Source organism: Rattus rattus, chromosome 6 (assembly GCF_011064425.1).
Source record: "Rattus rattus isolate New Zealand chromosome 6, Rrattus_CSIRO_v1, whole genome shotgun sequence".
NCBI classification, from domain to species: Eukaryota; Metazoa; Chordata; class Mammalia; order Rodentia; family Muridae; genus Rattus; species Rattus rattus.
The window spans coordinates 86,019,752-86,037,751 of record NC_046159.1 but is presented as its reverse complement, the minus strand read 5'-3'; the positions used below and the strand labels follow the sequence as shown (position 1 = coordinate 86,037,751).

At 44.7% G+C, this 18,000-nt stretch overlaps 1 protein-coding gene across 1 annotated transcript in view; it reads left to right on the top strand.

The window, feature by feature from the left end:
- Nucleotides 1–2,266: 2,266 nt before the first annotated feature.
- The window catches only part of Gars1 (glycyl-tRNA synthetase 1), a 39,783-nt gene continuing 24,049 nt past the window's right edge, over nt 2,267–18,000 (top strand). The window contains exons 1-7 of the mRNA XM_032906448.1: nt 2,267–2,521; nt 10,877–10,978; nt 12,422–12,524; nt 14,745–14,886; nt 16,748–16,836; nt 17,280–17,356; nt 17,775–17,920. Coding sequence (XP_032762339.1) covers nt 2,333–2,521; nt 10,877–10,978; nt 12,422–12,524; nt 14,745–14,886; nt 16,748–16,836; nt 17,280–17,356; nt 17,775–17,920 — 848 coding nt within the window. The 5' untranslated portion in view covers nt 2,267–2,332. The remainder of the gene's footprint in view (nt 2,522–10,876; nt 10,979–12,421; nt 12,525–14,744; nt 14,887–16,747; nt 16,837–17,279; nt 17,357–17,774; nt 17,921–18,000) is intronic.

The following is an 18,000-nucleotide window of genomic DNA, read 5'->3' as shown; positions in this document are numbered from 1 at the left end:
ACTTCAACCAACCAAGGTATTGAGAACCAAGATCCTTGGGAGTGGCAGCCAAACCAATACAGTGTATCTGGAACTAAGACTTTCACAACTAATGCCAAATCGGGGAGAAGAAACAGGAACCCGGCTATTTACACCAAATTTACTCACTGAATAAAATGTCTCCTAGGCCTAGGAAGCATTCTCAACTGCTAAGTGAAATTTGCAGGTCAGCTGCAATGGGTCAAGTCCCCGGGACAAGTGGTCTGGTTAGTGCTTGGATTAGTCCATGGGTTCCCCACACTAGGAGCTGTTAAACCATGGGTAAAGGTCTGTCTGGACTTGCTCCTGGCTTGCTCAAACAGGCCCATATCATGCCAGTCACTGGAAAAAAAACATGTATGAGAAAACCAAGTACGTGGAGATGAGAACAAAGTTCAGACCTGACTCCTGGAAACTGGGGTTTGGGGTTGTTTATAGGATAAAGAAGCAGGCTAGTCTGACGTGTCGGAAAGGTGATTGTAGGTGAGGATAAAGGATGCATCAGTGATCTTTGTCAGAATCCCTTCACAGATACATGGTTTTTTTTTTTTTCTTAGTTCTACAACTTTATTAGATAGGTCTTCTCTTCAAGCCATTTTTAATACACATACTGACTTTCAGAGACTGCTACAGCATGCACAAGACCTGCCATAGGTTGAAGCTAAACAAAGTCCCAGCATGGTAAGAGGAAGGGAACAGAAAGTCTCACTCCTAACCAAGAAGCTAACATAACTGATAGCTTATGGAAAAGGGAAAATCGGTTTTCTCTCATAGAGCGTCACTTGGCATACTACCAAACACCAGGGTAGATCTCTTGCAAAAGATTATTTGGCCAACGTAAAATGGATTCTATGTTTTTGTCAGATACATGTTTTTTAAACAATGGTGGCATTAGTGTGTTCTAAGCGTGAAATTTTAAGCCCCAAGACCTCAAAAGGCTACCCTTGGATACCTGGGCAGGCCCCAGGAATGGAGCAGTGACTTAAACTGGTTTACACCTTCAAGTTCCCAAAAACCACAAAGATTGTTATAGTACCCCAGGTGTTCCAGAAAAGTTAATAAAAGTAAAAATACATGTAAAAATTGGTAGAAAAAAAGCAACTTAGAAGCAAATGAAGAGCTTCACAAACCTCCTGCTCTTGCTTAGCTTTTGTCTTGGGGATACTGGGTAAACTAGTAACTACATTGTGCCTGGCTCTTAATCCTAAAAACCAGCATCGAAGATTTTGGGGTGTCGAGAACTCGTGGTCTCTCACTGGAGTTTGGCTCTCTGAAAGAGGGTCTTGGACCAGCTTCATTGCCCTCTAGACTGTCCATCATGTAAAAAAGAGCTAACCAATAACAATAGCACAAGGATGGTTTTCTTGATATTTGTGGAACCGGAAGGTAGTATCTCCTGATTTGACCCATCATCTGGCTAACTGGCTGTGAGGCGTCCACAAGTTTGGGAGCATCCATCATCTACTGATATAACGCCTCCTAAGTCAGCTTTTCTGCAAGAACTTTGAGGCAAGAGTTCCCCTGGCTTCTCCGTGAACTGTTTTCCCAAGTAAAGGCACCTTCCCTTGCCTCCATACCTTGTCTTTCAAATTAACCGGCATGCTTTGAGAAGAACAGCAATCCATATTCCTAATAACAGTCTGAGGAACATTGGAGCTTGGGCATTGCTTTTTGTTTGTTTCTTTTTTTTTTTTTTTTTTTTTTTGGTTCTTTTTTTCGGAGCTGGGGATCGAACCCAGAGCCTTGCGCTTCCTAGGCAAGCGCTCTACCACTGAGCTAAATCCCCAACCCCTTTTGTTTGTTTCTTAAAGACAGGGGCTCACTGTGTATCTTAGGCTGGTCTTGAACTCACAATCTTCCTGCCTCTTCTTTCCAAGTGCTGTGATTACAGATGTGCATCACCGTGCCCCGCTTAATATTAACTCTAGGTCCCTATTTCATGTGACTTTATATACTCTTCTAAGCAGTGGGCTAAGGAAGAAACAGAGTGTGTTCCAATGGGGCGATTCGAGCGTCTGGGACATTGGAGAAGCCCGTGATCTGGAGGTACTATGGCATCTAGGTTAGGTCGTCACTCTCAGAAGCCATGTCCTTCTGTGCATTTGTCTGGAGTGTCCTCCTCACTCATTTTTGAGCAAGTAGGTTCCCTTCCGGGTTCCGTGCCGAATCTGCGGTTGCAGACACAGCGGCTGCGCGCGCCTGCGGGAAGTGCGGCTGCGCGCGCCTGCGGCCTGACTGCGCTATTTCATCATGCACCGGGCGGGCCGCGCGCCGCTTCCGTAGCCGCCCTGCGCACCGCCTAGGCGGCGTGCTCATGCCCTGTCTGCTCCCCACGCTGCTCAGAGCCACCCGCGCCGCGCTGCTCCTACAGTCGCCCCGGGTGGTCGCAGCGCCCGCGTCTCAGCGGCTCCTCTGCGCTCCCGCGCAGCCCGCCGCCTCTCCGAGCAGCATGGACAGCGCCGAGGAGCTGCTAGCCCCATTGCGGCTAGCTGTGCGCCAGCAGGTATCGACCCTCGCCCGCATCCGCGCGCGGCAGCCCCCGCCCGCCCGTCCTTTGCTTGGCCCTGCGCAGCGTGGGCACCCGTGATCCTTGGGCCTCGCTGCATACCCCGATTCCAGCTGTAGTTTTCTCCTTCCTCTGAGCACCCCAGTGGCCCGGTTCAGCGGCGAGCCGATGCAGCACGCTTCTTTTCTTAAATCTTAGGGATGCTTTGGGAAGCGTTCCCTTCTCTCCCTCTTCCTTGCTTCCGTATTTAGCCTCAGCACTGGCTCAAAAGATATGGTCGAAACGTGGCTGTGGGGAGGTGTCGAACCCCCTACTCTCCAATACTGATGCGAATTCATGATCCCTCTCCTGTCATCTTTCTACCTTCTGAAGAGGGTGTCAGGAACCAGCGAGCTTTCGGATCAAGCTAGAAATTGTAGTTGGACTGACTGAGCCACTCAGTGAAGTCATCCATTCTTAGGGTGGAACACCTGAAAATGTCATTTTGCGGAAGGGAAGGGAGGTTTCTTAGCTGGAGAATCTGGGGATTTAATGCAGACCTCCTTTTTACTGTAGCACTGAGTGGTGGCGATCAGACTTGAGAGTGGGAAAGGGGAAAAGTATTTCGGATGATACCCACGCCCAGTGAGAGCCAGAGCTTTCAGTAGGGCCCGGCATCCGTGACCTACTAGCTGTAAACACCAGTCGGGTTGCTCCTGCTCTGGCGCCTGATGCAATCGTTTGTCTAGCTAAGGACGGTGGGATCCTGTTTGGGATAATTCATTGGAGCTGAGCTGCTGCAGCTTCGAGGAATTCTGCCACTTTGCTGTAGTTTGAGCCTGACTCTCTTAATAGGCTTTTATTTTGAATTGCACTATGGGCTTCATTTTTTTTTTTTTAATTGTACTGTACATTCGGTCTCCTTCCATCCACCTTCCGCTCTCCACATAAATTTATGTATGATTCTTTTGTTTTTGTGTTGTAACTTAAAATCTCTTTGCTTTGGTACAATACATCTAATTTTGGGAGAAAAAAAAGCACACACTGCAAACCCCTCCCTCTGCCACGTTAGCTTGGAACTGCAGTACATAGTATCCATCTGTAGTAAGACTGGATCTAGTCACTTCAGGACGCATTGACCGTGGAGAGCTTTCCTGTTCTACTTGTGAGACATTTGTGTCTTTTGTTAAGTTGTTTTGGTTTTGTGTGTTTGTTTGGTAGGGTGGTTTTTTGTTTTGTTTTTTTAAACTTTGGGATACTTTCTCAATAGTTGAATTAATTTTTATAAGTTAGTTTGGATTCTTTTTCTAATTTTCCAGAAGTACATATACATTGATTAATTGCCTGGAAATTTTGAGTCATACTGAGTCCAGTGTCACTGGAAAGAGTTTAAAGATCGTCTAATTAAACCTTTTTCTTCCTGGACATGTATGGGAATGTGGAATACACAGTCTGTCCATTTCACGAGTTTTCCTTGTGAGGCTTGTGCAGTGGAAGACTTACCAAAGTGTCGTTTGGAAGGCATTAAAGGATTGTTCTTATCCATGTCATGTATTTTGAAGGGTGTTCCCAGGAGTAGTTGTGCCCCAAAATAAAATTCAGGCTTTTCCAAAACTAAGGTTTTGGAAAACTGTTTTCTCTTAAGTCTGAGCTTGACAGATTCACAGTGCTTCAAGAATTTTTTGATCAAGTAGTGATATTAGCAAACATAGAGTTTTTTTTTTTTAAGTATATTATGATAAATGAGGCTCCAAATGACCAGGACATGGTGTGAGGAAAACAGGCATTGGTAAAGATTTTTCTCAGAGTCCTAAAATACATTCCTGGGTTTATGTAACCCAGAATAAAAAGTTCAGTGCTGTGGTTTCTGAGTTAGAATAACTTTCTTTTCTTTTGAGATAGGTCCTACTTTGTGGCCTCAAACTTGAGATCCTTTTCTCAGAGACAAGGCTTCTTGGCTCCCAAGCTGTGCTCAGATGCAGCAGGTAGTGGAGTGTGGCCTTGAACTTCCAGCTTCCACCTGCGGGGAGGCTGGGATTGAACTCTGAGTTTTGTGCATGCTAGGCAAGCTACATACACCACTGAGCTGTCTCTAGTCCTTTGAAATTACTTGAAAATTATTTTCATGAATTTTTATTTATTTTCTGTATGTGTATACACATGCATGCCACAACCTCATTTGGAGATCAAAAGACAATCTTTCAGGATAATTTTCCTTTTTTAAATGTTACTGTATATGGAAGTTTTGCAGGAATATGTTCTCTCCTTCCACCCTGGTGTCCCAGGGAATCAAACTCAGGCTGTCAGGCTTATTAGCCTGTGCCCTCACTGGCTGAGCCATCTCACTAGGCCTTTTGAAATCGCTTGTAAGAAGCTACCTCTTGGGGCTGGAGAGATGGCTCAATGGTTAAGAGCGCTGACTGCTCTTCCAGAGGTCCTGAATTCAATTCACAGCAACCACATGGTGGCTCACAACCATCTGATTCCTTTTTCTGGTGTTTCTGAACACAGCTACAGTGTACTCATTTAAATAAAATAAATAAATCTTAAAAAAAAAAATAGGAACTACCTTTTGTCAGCGCTTTGGTCAAAGAATTTCCAGTTACCTGAAAAGACTTACAATTCTGCTATGTATGATTTTTTTAATAGACTTTACCTCAAAAGTATTTTGATATATTTAAGATATATATACCATATATCATGATATATAACATGGTAATCTGTCTGATAAAGAAGATAAGGGATTAGCAAATCATCATAAAACTATTTTAGTCTAGAAAGTATTTTCAGAATGATGTTCATGTTATAGTAGGTTTTTTTCATTTTAAGTACATTTTAAAATTTTTAAATTTTCCAAGTTTTCATTTTATTTTAAAATACAAGTATTCCTCTACCCACAATGTAGCCTGGTAAACTCTTTGTATATTGTAAAAGTGTAAGTTGAAACTGTCTGATAACAACACTGAACTTACTGAAGAATACCTAGCTTAGCAGCCAGGCGGCTCTGGAGTATCTTGTTTACCCTTCTGATCATTTGGCTGACCGGGAGCTAAACTTGCTTGTGCCATCCAGTAACCCAAGAGCATCCTATCTTTCTGGTCTGGGAAACAGTAGAAGCTCAAAATTTAAAGCATTGCTTCTACCATGTTGAGAATGTGTAAGTTAAGCTTAAGTCAGGATGGGGCTGTTGAGCCATAGGATGCAGAAAAGCTCTTACTTACCTTGGTGACTTTGGGTGGTTAAGGAGGATCCTAAGGATGTAGAGATGGCTCAGTCAGCAGGGAGTTTGCTAAGCAGTCATGAGCATCTGAGTTCCATCTTCAGCATCTGTGAAGAAAGCTGGATGGGGTGGCTCATTCGTATAACTCCAGAGCTAGAAAGGTGGCATAGATGGTTTCAGGAGCTCTACTCCTGAGGGGGCCAAGGGGGCCCAGAGTCCACCAGCTTTTAGAAGTTGTGTCTTAGGTTTGGAGTGCTGTCTTCACATCCTCTTCTTCCCACTCTCTGTCCACTGCACCTGCCTGACGTTCACCACCACCGTTGCTCGGTAACCCATGGGTATAGCTTTGGACTGATAGTTTACCTGTTCCTAGGGTTCAGCTGTTGTCCCGTTCCTTGTTATCGAGATTGCTTTTCTCATTTAAAAACAACCACAACCAGAAACAAAAAACTAGGTATGGTGGGCCACACCTTTAATGCCAGCACTGAGGCAGGTAGATCTCTGAGTTCTATCTAGGCCAGCCTGGTCCATGGAGAGAGTTCCAGGACAGCCAGGGCTACAAAGGGACCCTTTCTTAGGTGTGTGTTGGGGAAGAAAGGCAGACAAAAAACAAACAAAAGACCCAAAAACAAGAAAGAAAGGAAGGATTCTTTCTAAACAGTGATTGAGGGTTCTGTGGTTGCCGTCACATGGGTCTTCATACTTGTTGGTACAAGCAGGATCTTGGAGGTGACTGACCTGTTCTAGAGGTTATAAGTACGGGTGGGACAGTTTAATGAGGTTTTGGTGTTGCTCTCTGGACTTGAGGGTGTGGGTGTGGCTTGAAGCTCCAACAGAGTAGTTGTAGTGTAGTATTATTTTTTTTTAAAGGCTGAAGTGGAACGTAATCATTGTCAGTATAAGAAAAGCTTTCAAGAGTTGCTAGGTAGGCCTTTTTTTTTTTACACCCCCTCCTGTGTGTGTGTGTGTGTGTGTGTGTGTGTGTGTGTTTTAAGGATTAAACGCGATAGCAATATAACCTTCCCATTCAGAATGCGGTCTCTGAAGCTGCATTTCCAAAGTTGAGGTTGTGACCTTGCTTTCATAGCTTGTGACTTTAGGCAAGTGACTACTTAGTCTTCAGTAGCCAAATATTTCCACGTGTTATACAGAAAAGTTTTAAACATGACAGTGAGTTCATGTAAAGGGTTGTGCCTCCTGCCCCAGCACACAGTACACCCTTATTAAGTGCATTCTTGTGGACTGCTCACCCATGGAACACTGGTTCCCAAGCTACCATTGGCCTGGAGCTTCCATGTTTTCTTAGATTCTTAGCCTGATAGCATTGTGAACCCATGTATGAAAATTTAATGTCTTCTAGATTTGAGAAGGTGACTGAAAGACCTTTCAAAATTTCCTTCTTGGCTCTGTTACTCTTAATGGATGGGGGACTCTGAAACCTACTTCTTAGTTGTGGGGAGACTTAGCATGAGGAACCTTGAGTCTTTCTTGGCTTTGATTTTCCAAGCCAAGTGTGACTTAAACTTCTTGCTTAACCTACAGAGGGCAAATGAAAAGTTTATGAAGTTTTTTTTAGTAGTTATAAAACATTTAGAAATCTAAGATGAATTCATTGACCTTAGCAAGAACCTGCTAGCCACATGTGTGAAGCCAGGCACTTTCCAGCAGTGAGGAAATGGTTCTGTATTTCCTTCCTTGGGCTGTGAGGATGATGTTCTAGGCTAGATTAGCCATCCACCTGTGCCATACTGAGCAGTGTGTGTGTGTGTGTGTGTGTGTGTGTGTGTGTGTGTGTGTGTGTGTGTGTGTGTGTGTGTGTTGAAAGCTCCTCCTGGGGACAGGGCTTCTGGTTTAGCTCTTGATGCATTCAGGCTTGTTTCGTTCACTGTGCACACATAAGCTCCCAGATAAGGTTAGGTGCTGAAAGAAAAATAACTAGTAGGAATCCCTGAGTCTAAGGCATCTCTGTGATTCTTTTGGTTTAAAAACAGATGACTATAAATTGAGAGTTTAATTACTCTATATCACTCAGAGTAAATCTAACTTTCCCCATCCCTGGCCTGGAAAGACGGTTCCTCAACAGTAGGAAACCTCACCCTCACAGAGCTCTCATGTGAAGGCTGGCCACTGAACCTGTGCCTTAAAACACCAAAGGTGACTTGGGATGGTGCATTCTAAATCCTTCCTACTCATTTACCTATGGTATGGCTTGTCAGTGCCTGGTGAGAAATTACAGGAGGAAATATGATATGGGGGAGCCCATACTTAGCACACTGGGGAGATTTTAAAGAGGACTCACCTAGTTGCTTCCAACACAGAAAAGGAACTCTTGTCACCTCTTCCAAACAAAGGCTCAAACAGGCTTCATTTCCTTATCAGAAAGTACATGAGATGGGCATGCCAACAGGAGGTAGAGTCCCCCAAGGAGTGGAGAGTGGGCCAGAAGCTAGTACTGATGCTGGGTGCTTGGCCTGCTACGTCCGTGGTATGCTAGGTTCATGGTGTCAGCCAACAGAGTGTTTTAATGGATGTGTTTGAAGTCCTTTCTGGAACTGCGTCTAAGTAAGTTAAACAAGCCAGAACATCCACATTTAGATCACATTTTGAGGCTGATGAGATGGAGTTAGAGGGTGCCTGAAAGGTTGATGTAGCTAGGACAGAATAAAAGCTGAGTGAGACAGAGAGGGGAGAGAGGCTGATAGCATGGCTCTCCACCATGTCAGATGCTGCCTCCTTTTTTATCAAATAAATTAAGATTCCTTATTGCTCTAGTGAACTCACAGAGAATGTCAAATAGAATTAGTTGCTTAATCTACTTGAGGTAGGGTCTCTGTGTAGATCATAGAACTTGAAGTGCTGCAGTGCACCACTGTACTGGCTGGTTGTGTGTCAACTTGACACACGCTGGAGTTATCACAGACAGGAACCTCCCTTGAGGAAATGCCTCCATGAGATCCAGCTGTAAGGTATATTCTCAATTAGTGATCAAGGATGGGAGGGCCCATTGTGGGTGGTGCCATCCTGGCTGTACTCCTGGGTTCTATAGGAAAGCAAGCTGAGCAAGCCAGGGGAAGCAAGTCAGTAAGTAACATCCCTCCATGGCCTCTGCATCAGCTCCTGCTTCCTGACCTGCTTAAGTTCCAGTCCTGACTTCCTTTGGTGATGAACAGCAATGTGGAAGTGTAAGCTGAATCAACCCTTTCCTCCCCAACTTGCTTCTTGGTCATGATGTTTGTCCAGGAATAGAAACCCTGACTAAGACAGCCACCATGCCTAGCTCAACTAAATAAAAAGTATGTGTACAGATAGTACTGTAGGAAGAAATAGAAAAGGAGCTGTAATACAAGTACTGTGTATTTAGTGTGTAAATTCTGGGTCTGTCTCCTGGGAGCTGCGATGAAGTAAGCAGATGCTTACGCCATTGCCCAGATTACCCTGTGGCAGTTGCTGTACAGGTAAAGGCATAATGTGTTGGTTGCTTGGATACCAGCAGCATTGCCATTGTTAATGCTTTACTTTTTCCAATATTAGACTTTTCTCAGCCAATGAATACTTCTTTATAAAAATTAACCCACACCATAAGGTATAGTCTTCATGTCACATTTTACTGTGCTCACTCCTGGAAAATGTCCTGGGAGGTTCTGAAGGACAAAAGCAGCTGGCATTCGGTTCTGTGTGTGTGCCATTGGTTCTTGTCTTGTTTGCACTTTCTGACTGGGATATTCTAGAGGACATTGGTTCTGGAAGAGACTGTCATGAGTGAAGGGAGGAGTAGGGACTTGGAAAGTGGTGACAGTCAGAGGAGAACGTGCTCAGGATCCCTCAAGGGCCTAGGATCTCAGGAGGGAAGACAGTAAAGAAAACATGTCTAGGGGTTGGGGATTTAGCTCAGTGGTAGAGCACTTGCTGGGCCTTGGGTTGGTCCCAGCTCCAAAAAAAAAAAAAAAAAAAAAAAAAAAAAGAAAAGAAAAAAAAGAAAGAAAAAGAAAACCTGTCTACCATCTCAGCTCTGTGTACATGGGAGAAGAAGGTGCCCCTACCCAGGACGGCTTTGGGGGCAGCCAGGTTGGAGCATTTGGAATTAGGGTACACTGTTGCTAATCTCAGGGAAACAGTGGTAGGGAGATGGACACTGAGCACGAGGTAGAGACAGTTACCAAGCTAAGGATGGCTTGTGCTCAGAAAGTAAAGATTAAAGATGAGAATAGCATAAGTTCAGGTTATTTGAGGCCAGTTTCCTGTTAGTGTTAGACGATTTGAGGTGGGACAAGCTGGCATCTAGTCTGAGGGGAGAGGTTAGATAGGGAGGTGAAATCGGCCAGCTGCTGGAGCTAAAGAAGCATAGCTTGATGTCTCCCGAGAGATAGAGAAAACGATTCCGTGTGAAACAGATTTGCCTTGAGGCATCTGCGGCCACAGCCAGGTTGAGGTACCTGCCAGCAGAACAAAAGCTGTCAGCCATTTTGCACACACACTATTGGGTGCTATTGCAATACTTGGTGTTCTGTAACAGCCCAGGAGGTCAGGGTAAGTGCAGGGGTTTACTATACTCAGGAGTCCAGAGAGATTTTCAGTTTTTTCCAGGTTTCACAGTTTAGCTGATAGAAGTGAAAGCTGAGTCTTTAAACCCCGGCCTCTTTTAACTGTGGCTTGCCCGGGTGTGGCATCTTATGTGTGTATATTTGGATTTTCTTGTGCTGATCTGTTAATTGGTGACAGTTTATAGACAACCATCTTTCTACATTTTGCCTCTTAAAAGTTATTTTTCCTTCCTTATACATTCCAGCCTGAGGGCTTAAACTGACTTTCTGAAGTATTCCAGGCACTTTCTTTAGTCTGTCTCTTAGGTCACTAACTCTCTTTAGCTGTGTCTGACATGATGGTGACGTGTCTGAACATTCACTACATTTCGAGGTGAGCTCTGTTCTCTCCCCACAGACTCATCAGATGAACGCACATTTGTATTCTTCTGGCCTGTGCATGCTGTGGACACAGGCCTTCAGTTCCTCATGCTTCTTAACAGACTTCTTACAGAACAAACATGTGAAATTGTTGTTTGTGTACAAATACTTTCTAAATGCATGTTTAAAGTAGAGTTCTGGCGATTCCTGGTTTCTGAAGCCACTCCTGACTGTCGCTTGTTTGTTGGCCAGGGAGACTTTGTACGGAAGTTAAAAGAAGATAAAGCCCCACAAGTGGATGTAGACAGAGCAGTAGCTGAGCTCAAGGCCCGGAAGAGGGTTCTGGAAGCAAAGGTAAGTCTTAGGGTGCTAGGCAGAAGTGGTGTAGGCTTATTCCTTTGTTTAATCTCTTCCTGTAGGAAAGATCTCAAACGCTGGCTGAACAAGTGCCACTTGGTCTTCATTCTTTTCGCTCTCTCTGAGAGCAGCTCAAGGCCCAGCAGTGGAGCATTGCCTAACACATCAGGTCCTGAGTTTGACTCCCGGTACTTCAAGAAGGAAGTGCAGCTTACAGTACCGAGTTGTTTTCTAAAGTTTCCCCATTCTTGAACCCACATTCTCATTGTTCCCTAAATCCTAGTCATAATAAAATATACGAATTTCCCAGAAGACACTGTGCTCCTCTTTAAGAATTTACCTGGGCTTAGATTTAATAGTTTTATTATAATTCGTCTTATCTCTAACTCCAGACCTTTTTAAATTGTAAACCACTTATTAAATTTAAATAATCTGAGAGGTCAATTTGCTTTGTTTTGGATTTGGGGAGGATTGTCTCTGAGTCTGTGCATGTGTGCCAGGGGTCCCTGTTGGTTCCCTTCTTGCTGTTCCTTTTAGTTTTGGAACAAGTGTCCCTCACTGCCTCTGGAGTTCATCAGTTTAGCAAGAGTAACTAGCCAGTGAGCTCCTGGGATCCTCTGACTCCATTTCCTCAATGCTGGGGTTACAGATCCATGCCACCACATTGTGCTTTTACATGGGTGCTTGGGTGCTGCTGAATTTAGGCCTGTGTTAGTCAACAAGCGTTTACCTGCTGGGCTGTCTTCTGAGCCTTGAATCTGAGGTTTTAAAGTGATGTCTTATATGATACATTAAAAACTAAGATGATGCTCAAGTTGCTTCACAGCATTCGCATTTGAGGAAGTATAGCAGGCCTGTCTTTTTTGTTTTCTTGAGACCAAGACTTACTCTAGCCAGCTTGGCCTTAAACTCCTTCTGGCTCAACAACTCAATTCTGGGAATGTAGGCGTGGGCCACCATGTAGTCTCTCCAATCTTAAGTGTTCATATTCTTTGCTACACAAGTAGAAGTGTCTGCAGTATTCAGCTTCCCATTGCCGTGAGCAACACACCTGAGAGGAATCAAAGGCTCGTTTGGCTAGGGTGTTGGGTTATTGTCCGTATTCAGCCTGTTGCTCAGACCTGTGGTGCAGATGGCCTGGGGAGGAACACTGTTGCCTCAAGACAGAGAGGGAGAGAGCATCTCTGATGTTTCCACCCCTTCCAGCCATACTGTCAACTGGAGAGCAAGTGAGCCTTCAACAGTGAGCTACTAGAGACTTTAAGATCCAAACTATAGCAGCTTCTTTCTGTCCCTCGGTGTGTTTGTGGGGACTGAAGCCTCCGCTTCAGCTTCTCAGCGTCTTATCTTTCTGGCATTTTACTCTGGATTCTACCAAATTCGGATGTGTTAGAACTCCGCTTACCTGTCCAACTGCTCTCTTCTTGCTTACTCTTATAGGAGCTGGCGTTGCAGCCCAAAGATGACATCGTAGATAGAGCAAAAATGGAGGATACTTTGAAGAGGAGATTTTTCTACGATCAAGCTTTTGCTATTTATGGAGGTAGGGGGTGAAGCCACAGTGATGTGCCATACCATGTGTCTTAGTTAGAGTTCCATCGTTGTGAAGAGACACTGCGACCAAGGTAGCTCTTATCAAGGAGACAGTTCACTGGGGCTGGCTTAAAGTCTCAGAGGTTTAGTCCATTTTTACCATCATGGTGGGGAGCATGGCAGCATCCAGGCAGACATGGTGCTGGAGAGGGCGCTGAGTTCTACTTCTTGATTGGAAGGCAGCCAGGAGATTGTCTTCTGCAGGCAGCTAGGAGGAGGGTCTCTATGCTGAGCTGATTCTGAATATGGGAAACCTCAAGCCCACCCCCACCCTTCCTCCAACAAGACCACACCTCTTAAAAGCGCCACTCCCTTTGAGCCAAGTATCTATGGGGGCCAAACCTACCCACATCACACTATGCCTAGTCAAGAGCTTCCCCTGCTAACTGATGTTTATCCAATTGTATTAGATCCCATAATGGAGAGAAGTCTTGTAATTTCCATTTTTGTTGTTCAAGAGTTGGTATTTGGCATAATGCCCACTCTTAGTACTACCCACTCTGTTGACTACCCCTCCCCCCTTTATTTCTTTGTTGTCCCCCACCCCCAACCCCTCACCCCCATACAACATACCTCCCAAAGACAGAGTTTCTCTGTAGCCATGGCTGACCTGTCCTGGAACTCTGTAAACCAGGCTGGCCTCAAACTCAGAGATCCGCTTGCTTCTGCTTGCTGAGTGCCAGGATTAAAGGTGTGCGCCACTGTTGGCCTTTTTTAATGGATTGTTTCCCATACAATACATCCTGACTACAGTTCCCTCCCTCCCCTCCCAGTTTGTCCTCCCTTTCTCTCCCATCCACATCCACCCCCTTTCTCTCTCTCCCTGGAAAACTAACAGACATCTAAAGGTTAATAAATTAAAATGTAATAAGAGAAGAAAACAAACAGATTGGAATGAAATGAAACAAACAGAAAGGAAAATAGCCCAAGAAATGAATATAGACAGACGCGCTCACCCATGCTCAGGAGTCCCATAAGAACACAAAACTGGAAGCCATAACATGTGCACAGAGGACCATAGGATGGGAAGAAAGAGAAGAAAGGAATTAAAAGGAAAAGCCCTGGCATGACACTATGAGATAAGGAACCTCCAAAGAGACCCCAAGCTTGAGCTCAAGAGAGAGTGAGCCCCTTTTCTGTGGGCATCTACCACTGGGCATCCGTCTTGCCCTTACGAGTAGAGTAGTTTGTTTCCCCAATGAGACTCCCTTGGCGAGAACTATTTCCATTTGCAAGTGGCTTTCAGTTGGAGACAGCTTCTGGGCTAGGGACAGGGCACGTGTCCACTTCTACCCCATCTGGTGCAGACCTGTGCAGGCCCTGTGCCTGCCTCAGTGTCTGAGTTCATATAGGTGTTGCTCCTGCTGTGTCTAGAAGGCTTGGTTTCCTCCTGCCTCTTCAACAAAGTTCCCTGAGCCCTGGGGGGCGGGGAAAGGCTGAGTGTATCAAGGTCTCTCACTCCATCTGTGAGTTCTTGGAGCCTTTTCTCTCTTAGTGGGTGGGATTACAGCTCAGACATTAGCATTTGCTGTGGCTGTGTATGTACTGGTGCATTCTTCCTGAGGCCTGCTAGTGCTTGGGTGTGTAGAACACTGATTACTGATACCTGGCTGCCCCTCCTCACAGACCACTGTCATACACGGGCCTTGGCCTATTCTCTGTGGACATTGGTCAGGGAAGGTGTTCTTTAGGCAGGAAGATGACACAATTTTCTGAATGCTGTAAGAAGGGCCTGCTGGTAGGCAGATCCTCAAAGTAGTCAGCCTCTAGTACTTTGTCACTGAATCTTGCTTGGATTTGCTAAGCACATCTTTGAATGTTCTACCTCTTAAGGTTTAGATCACAGCCCAAGTACCTAGGGAAATCAGAGAGTATGGTGCTGGCCCTTAGGTCATTGTTCCCTGCCTGTGTGGCTGGTTCTGCACATACATTGCAGTCTGCCTTTTCATCCTGTCCCTGTATCAGTGACTTCGTTTAGTGTAAGTTGAGGGTATCCTACCCCTCCATGAAATTACAACACAGATGGTGAGTGGAAGGAGCTTTTAGGAGGGAGGTTTCCCTTGGACAGTCAGGTGTAAGTAGTGCTCTTTGGCACAGGGGGCTTGCTCTGTGGGCAACATACGTGTGTCAGAAAACAGGAAAAGCCCATGTCCGCTTCTCTTCCTCACAGGTGTCAGTGGTTTGTATGACTTTGGGCCAGTGGGATGTGCTTTGAAGAACAATATCATCCAGACCTGGAGGCAGCACTTTATCCAAGAGGAACAGATCCTGGAAATTGACTGCACCATGCTCACCCCCGAACCAGTTTTAAAGTGAGGCTCTGCTTTGATGGGGAGGTCCTTTCATTTAGAAAATCAGTGAAAGACAAACAAAAGCAACGTATACCCGCTGCTCACAGATGGCCACGTCATAGCTGCTGTTTGTCCTCTCATTCTTCTGTATGTTCTGGTGTATCTGAACATGACCAACACATTGTGTGCTTCCATGTAATGTAAATGAGCATTTACTCATGGAGGTAAATCTGCCGGCAGCATTTTCGGAGCTGTTGGACGGTTCCACAGGTAAAGTATTTGCTGCTGAAGCTGAAACCTTAGATTAATTCACCAGCAGCACATGGTATAAGGGTGACCTGACTCCTGCAGCTTGCCCTCTGACCTTGTCACGTACAACCACACACAGACTTACAGTGAATGAATAATTTTAGTTTTAATTTTAAAAAGCATTTCTTGGTGACAGCATAGTGTTCTCTTTTACAGATGTAACATAGTTTAGTTAGTGCGATATCCAGGATTTAAAGTATTTCTGAATTTGTGTTTGGATAGCTCCATTTGTGGCTATACCCTTGGTTATCCCCATGGTGTAAATTGCTAGGCAATTATATAATAATAGGCATTCTCATCTATGCTTTATGTATCAGAGTTTCAGTGCAGAGATGTACATTCAAGATTATTGCAAGTAGGGTAGGGTTTCTGTAACCATGCAAGAGGAAGTCTTACCACTTTGTGTCTCGTCCTTACACTATTTAATGCTGTCTGGAAAGGGGGCAGTTTTTATTATTAGCCTCTTTGAGGTACTTTTAATAATCCCAGCCAATTAAGATGAGAGATGCCCCGTCAGTGAGTCTGTAAGATCTGGATAAATTCATTAAGCTATTTGTCCCACGTAACTAAATACTAATGTCAGTCAGTGTAGGTGAGGATCTACTGAGCTGTCATTCTTAGCTCATCAAGTTCCTGTTGACTTTGGCCTTGGCTAAGCTTGAATTATCCTGAAATGTTAGACAACCTTAGACAGTTTGTGAATGTGTATAATCTAGCTAATCTCTTTTCCATGGGAGAGAAATACTTGAGAAGGGGATAAGAGAGGAGTTTTCTCAGGGCATGTGTCTGTCTGCCATATGTTGTTACTCTAGATGTAGTTCCCTTCTTGATACGCATAGATCTAAACCCTAGGTAAACATATTTGTAGGCATAAAGTTTTTGCAACCTACTTTTAATAAGGGTTCTCCTCTAACCCACCAACCCACAGAGGTAGTGGAAGAGAGAAGTTATTAGGATATGGGGGAGGTTTCAGCAATAGTTCTTTGGGGTGAGCTCGATCTTCTTGGGCAGCAGTTCAGTCTTGTAGCAAACACCAAATGTGACTCAGCAGCTGCAGACCAGTCCTCTATGCAGGCAGACACAGGCATGAGCCGGCAGCTATAGGCCAGTCCTTTCAGTGGGTAGCTGTACTTCAATCCTGAAAAACTGCCAGACTCGCCAGCTGGCCTGAGATGAGGCCGCAGAAGCCGAAAGCTGCTGTAGGAATGTCAGGAGCAGTTCTTGGGCAAGTTTCTCTCAATGTCGGAGTTAGCACAAGTTGAACTCAACAACGCTGTATAAGGTGAACCAATACATGCCTGTCATTAGCAGAGAATATCGAGGCGGAGCAAACCAAACCAAGGCTCAGTGCTCATCCCCCACTCTCTGTGGGGTCACATTTATACTCCTTCATCAAGTGTCCTGTGTTAAACAGTCTTTCATGAATTTGCTTTAGCAAGACATCTTTTCACCTGTGTGCCCCAGCAAAGCATCATTTGACATAACTAACTTTCCAAAGAGCTAGAAGTTTCCATAGGGGATCTCTTCTAAGATGATATCCTGTGTTCACTTGTGGGTTTACTTGTTCACTTAGGACCTCTGGCCATGTAGACAAATTTGCTGACTTCATGGTGAAGGACGTGAAGAATGGAGAGTGCTTCCGCGCGGACCACCTGTTGAAAGGTAAGCGTCTGCACCTTTCTTGTGCTTGATCAAAACAAGGTTGAACTTATTTCTCAAGCTTTTTCATTTTTTTAAAATTGGCTTGTAGTTTTAACACATTCAGATTAAACATACATCTCAAGTTTATGTTACAGAGTCACCTACAAATGAGTTATGTTCAGATAATAATTTTTCTAATCAGCAAATGATCAAGACATTATTATGGGCTGGGACCGTAGCTCAGTGGTAGACTGCTTGGCATGTTTAGGGTCCTGGGTTTTACCAGCAGCACAAGAGAAAACCTAGGTAACAACCTCAAGACTGCCCACAACCTGTAACTGAGTGAGCAAATGGAAGATAAGAACACTGGCTTCATATTTGTTTTAATTGCCCGACATTGGAACTCAGAATGTGCCCTCCTTTTCCTTGTTGGAAACTGTCACTCACCAGCACTGTTCTTCTAGCTCATTTACAGAAACTGATGTCAGATAAGAAATGCTCTGCTGAGAAGAAGTCAGAGATGGAAAGTGTCTTGGCCCAGGTGAGAAGTTGGGAGAGACATCAGAACAACCCGGGTCTGTTGGTAGTTCCACCTAAGCAAAATGCGTTTACAGTTTTTTCATCCTGTCAGTCATTAAGTCCCAGGGAGCACACCTTCTGTTTCTTCTGTGCCTAAAGAAACAGTTGTGTCCTTAACTTCTTTTCTTCTTGGGTTTTTTAGTCAAAGTTTCTGTCTAGCCCAATGACTCTAGACGTCATTGCTTCACGTCTCAGACCTGGAATCAGCCATTTTTCCAAGCAGACCTTGTCCTATGGTGGAGATTTTTATTGGCCATGTTTGGCTGGTGATCTGCACTTAGTGTGACTGGAGCAGTGATGGGGTGCAGCCACGGGTAGTACTTGATCTTGTGCCTTGCTCTGCAATGTTTGCACTAATTATCTTTTTATGTGTCCTTCAGCTTGATAACTATGGACAACAAGAACTGGCGGATCTTTTTGTGAACTATAATGTAAAATCTCCCACCACTGGCAATGACCTGTCCCCTCCGGTACCTTTTAACTTAATGTTCCAGACCTTCATTGGGCCTGGAGGAAACATGCCTGGGTACGTATTGCTTTTCACTTGTTTGTTTACCTAACACACCTATTAAAGTTGCCTGTGACAAAAGGTAGAGCTCAGGGCCA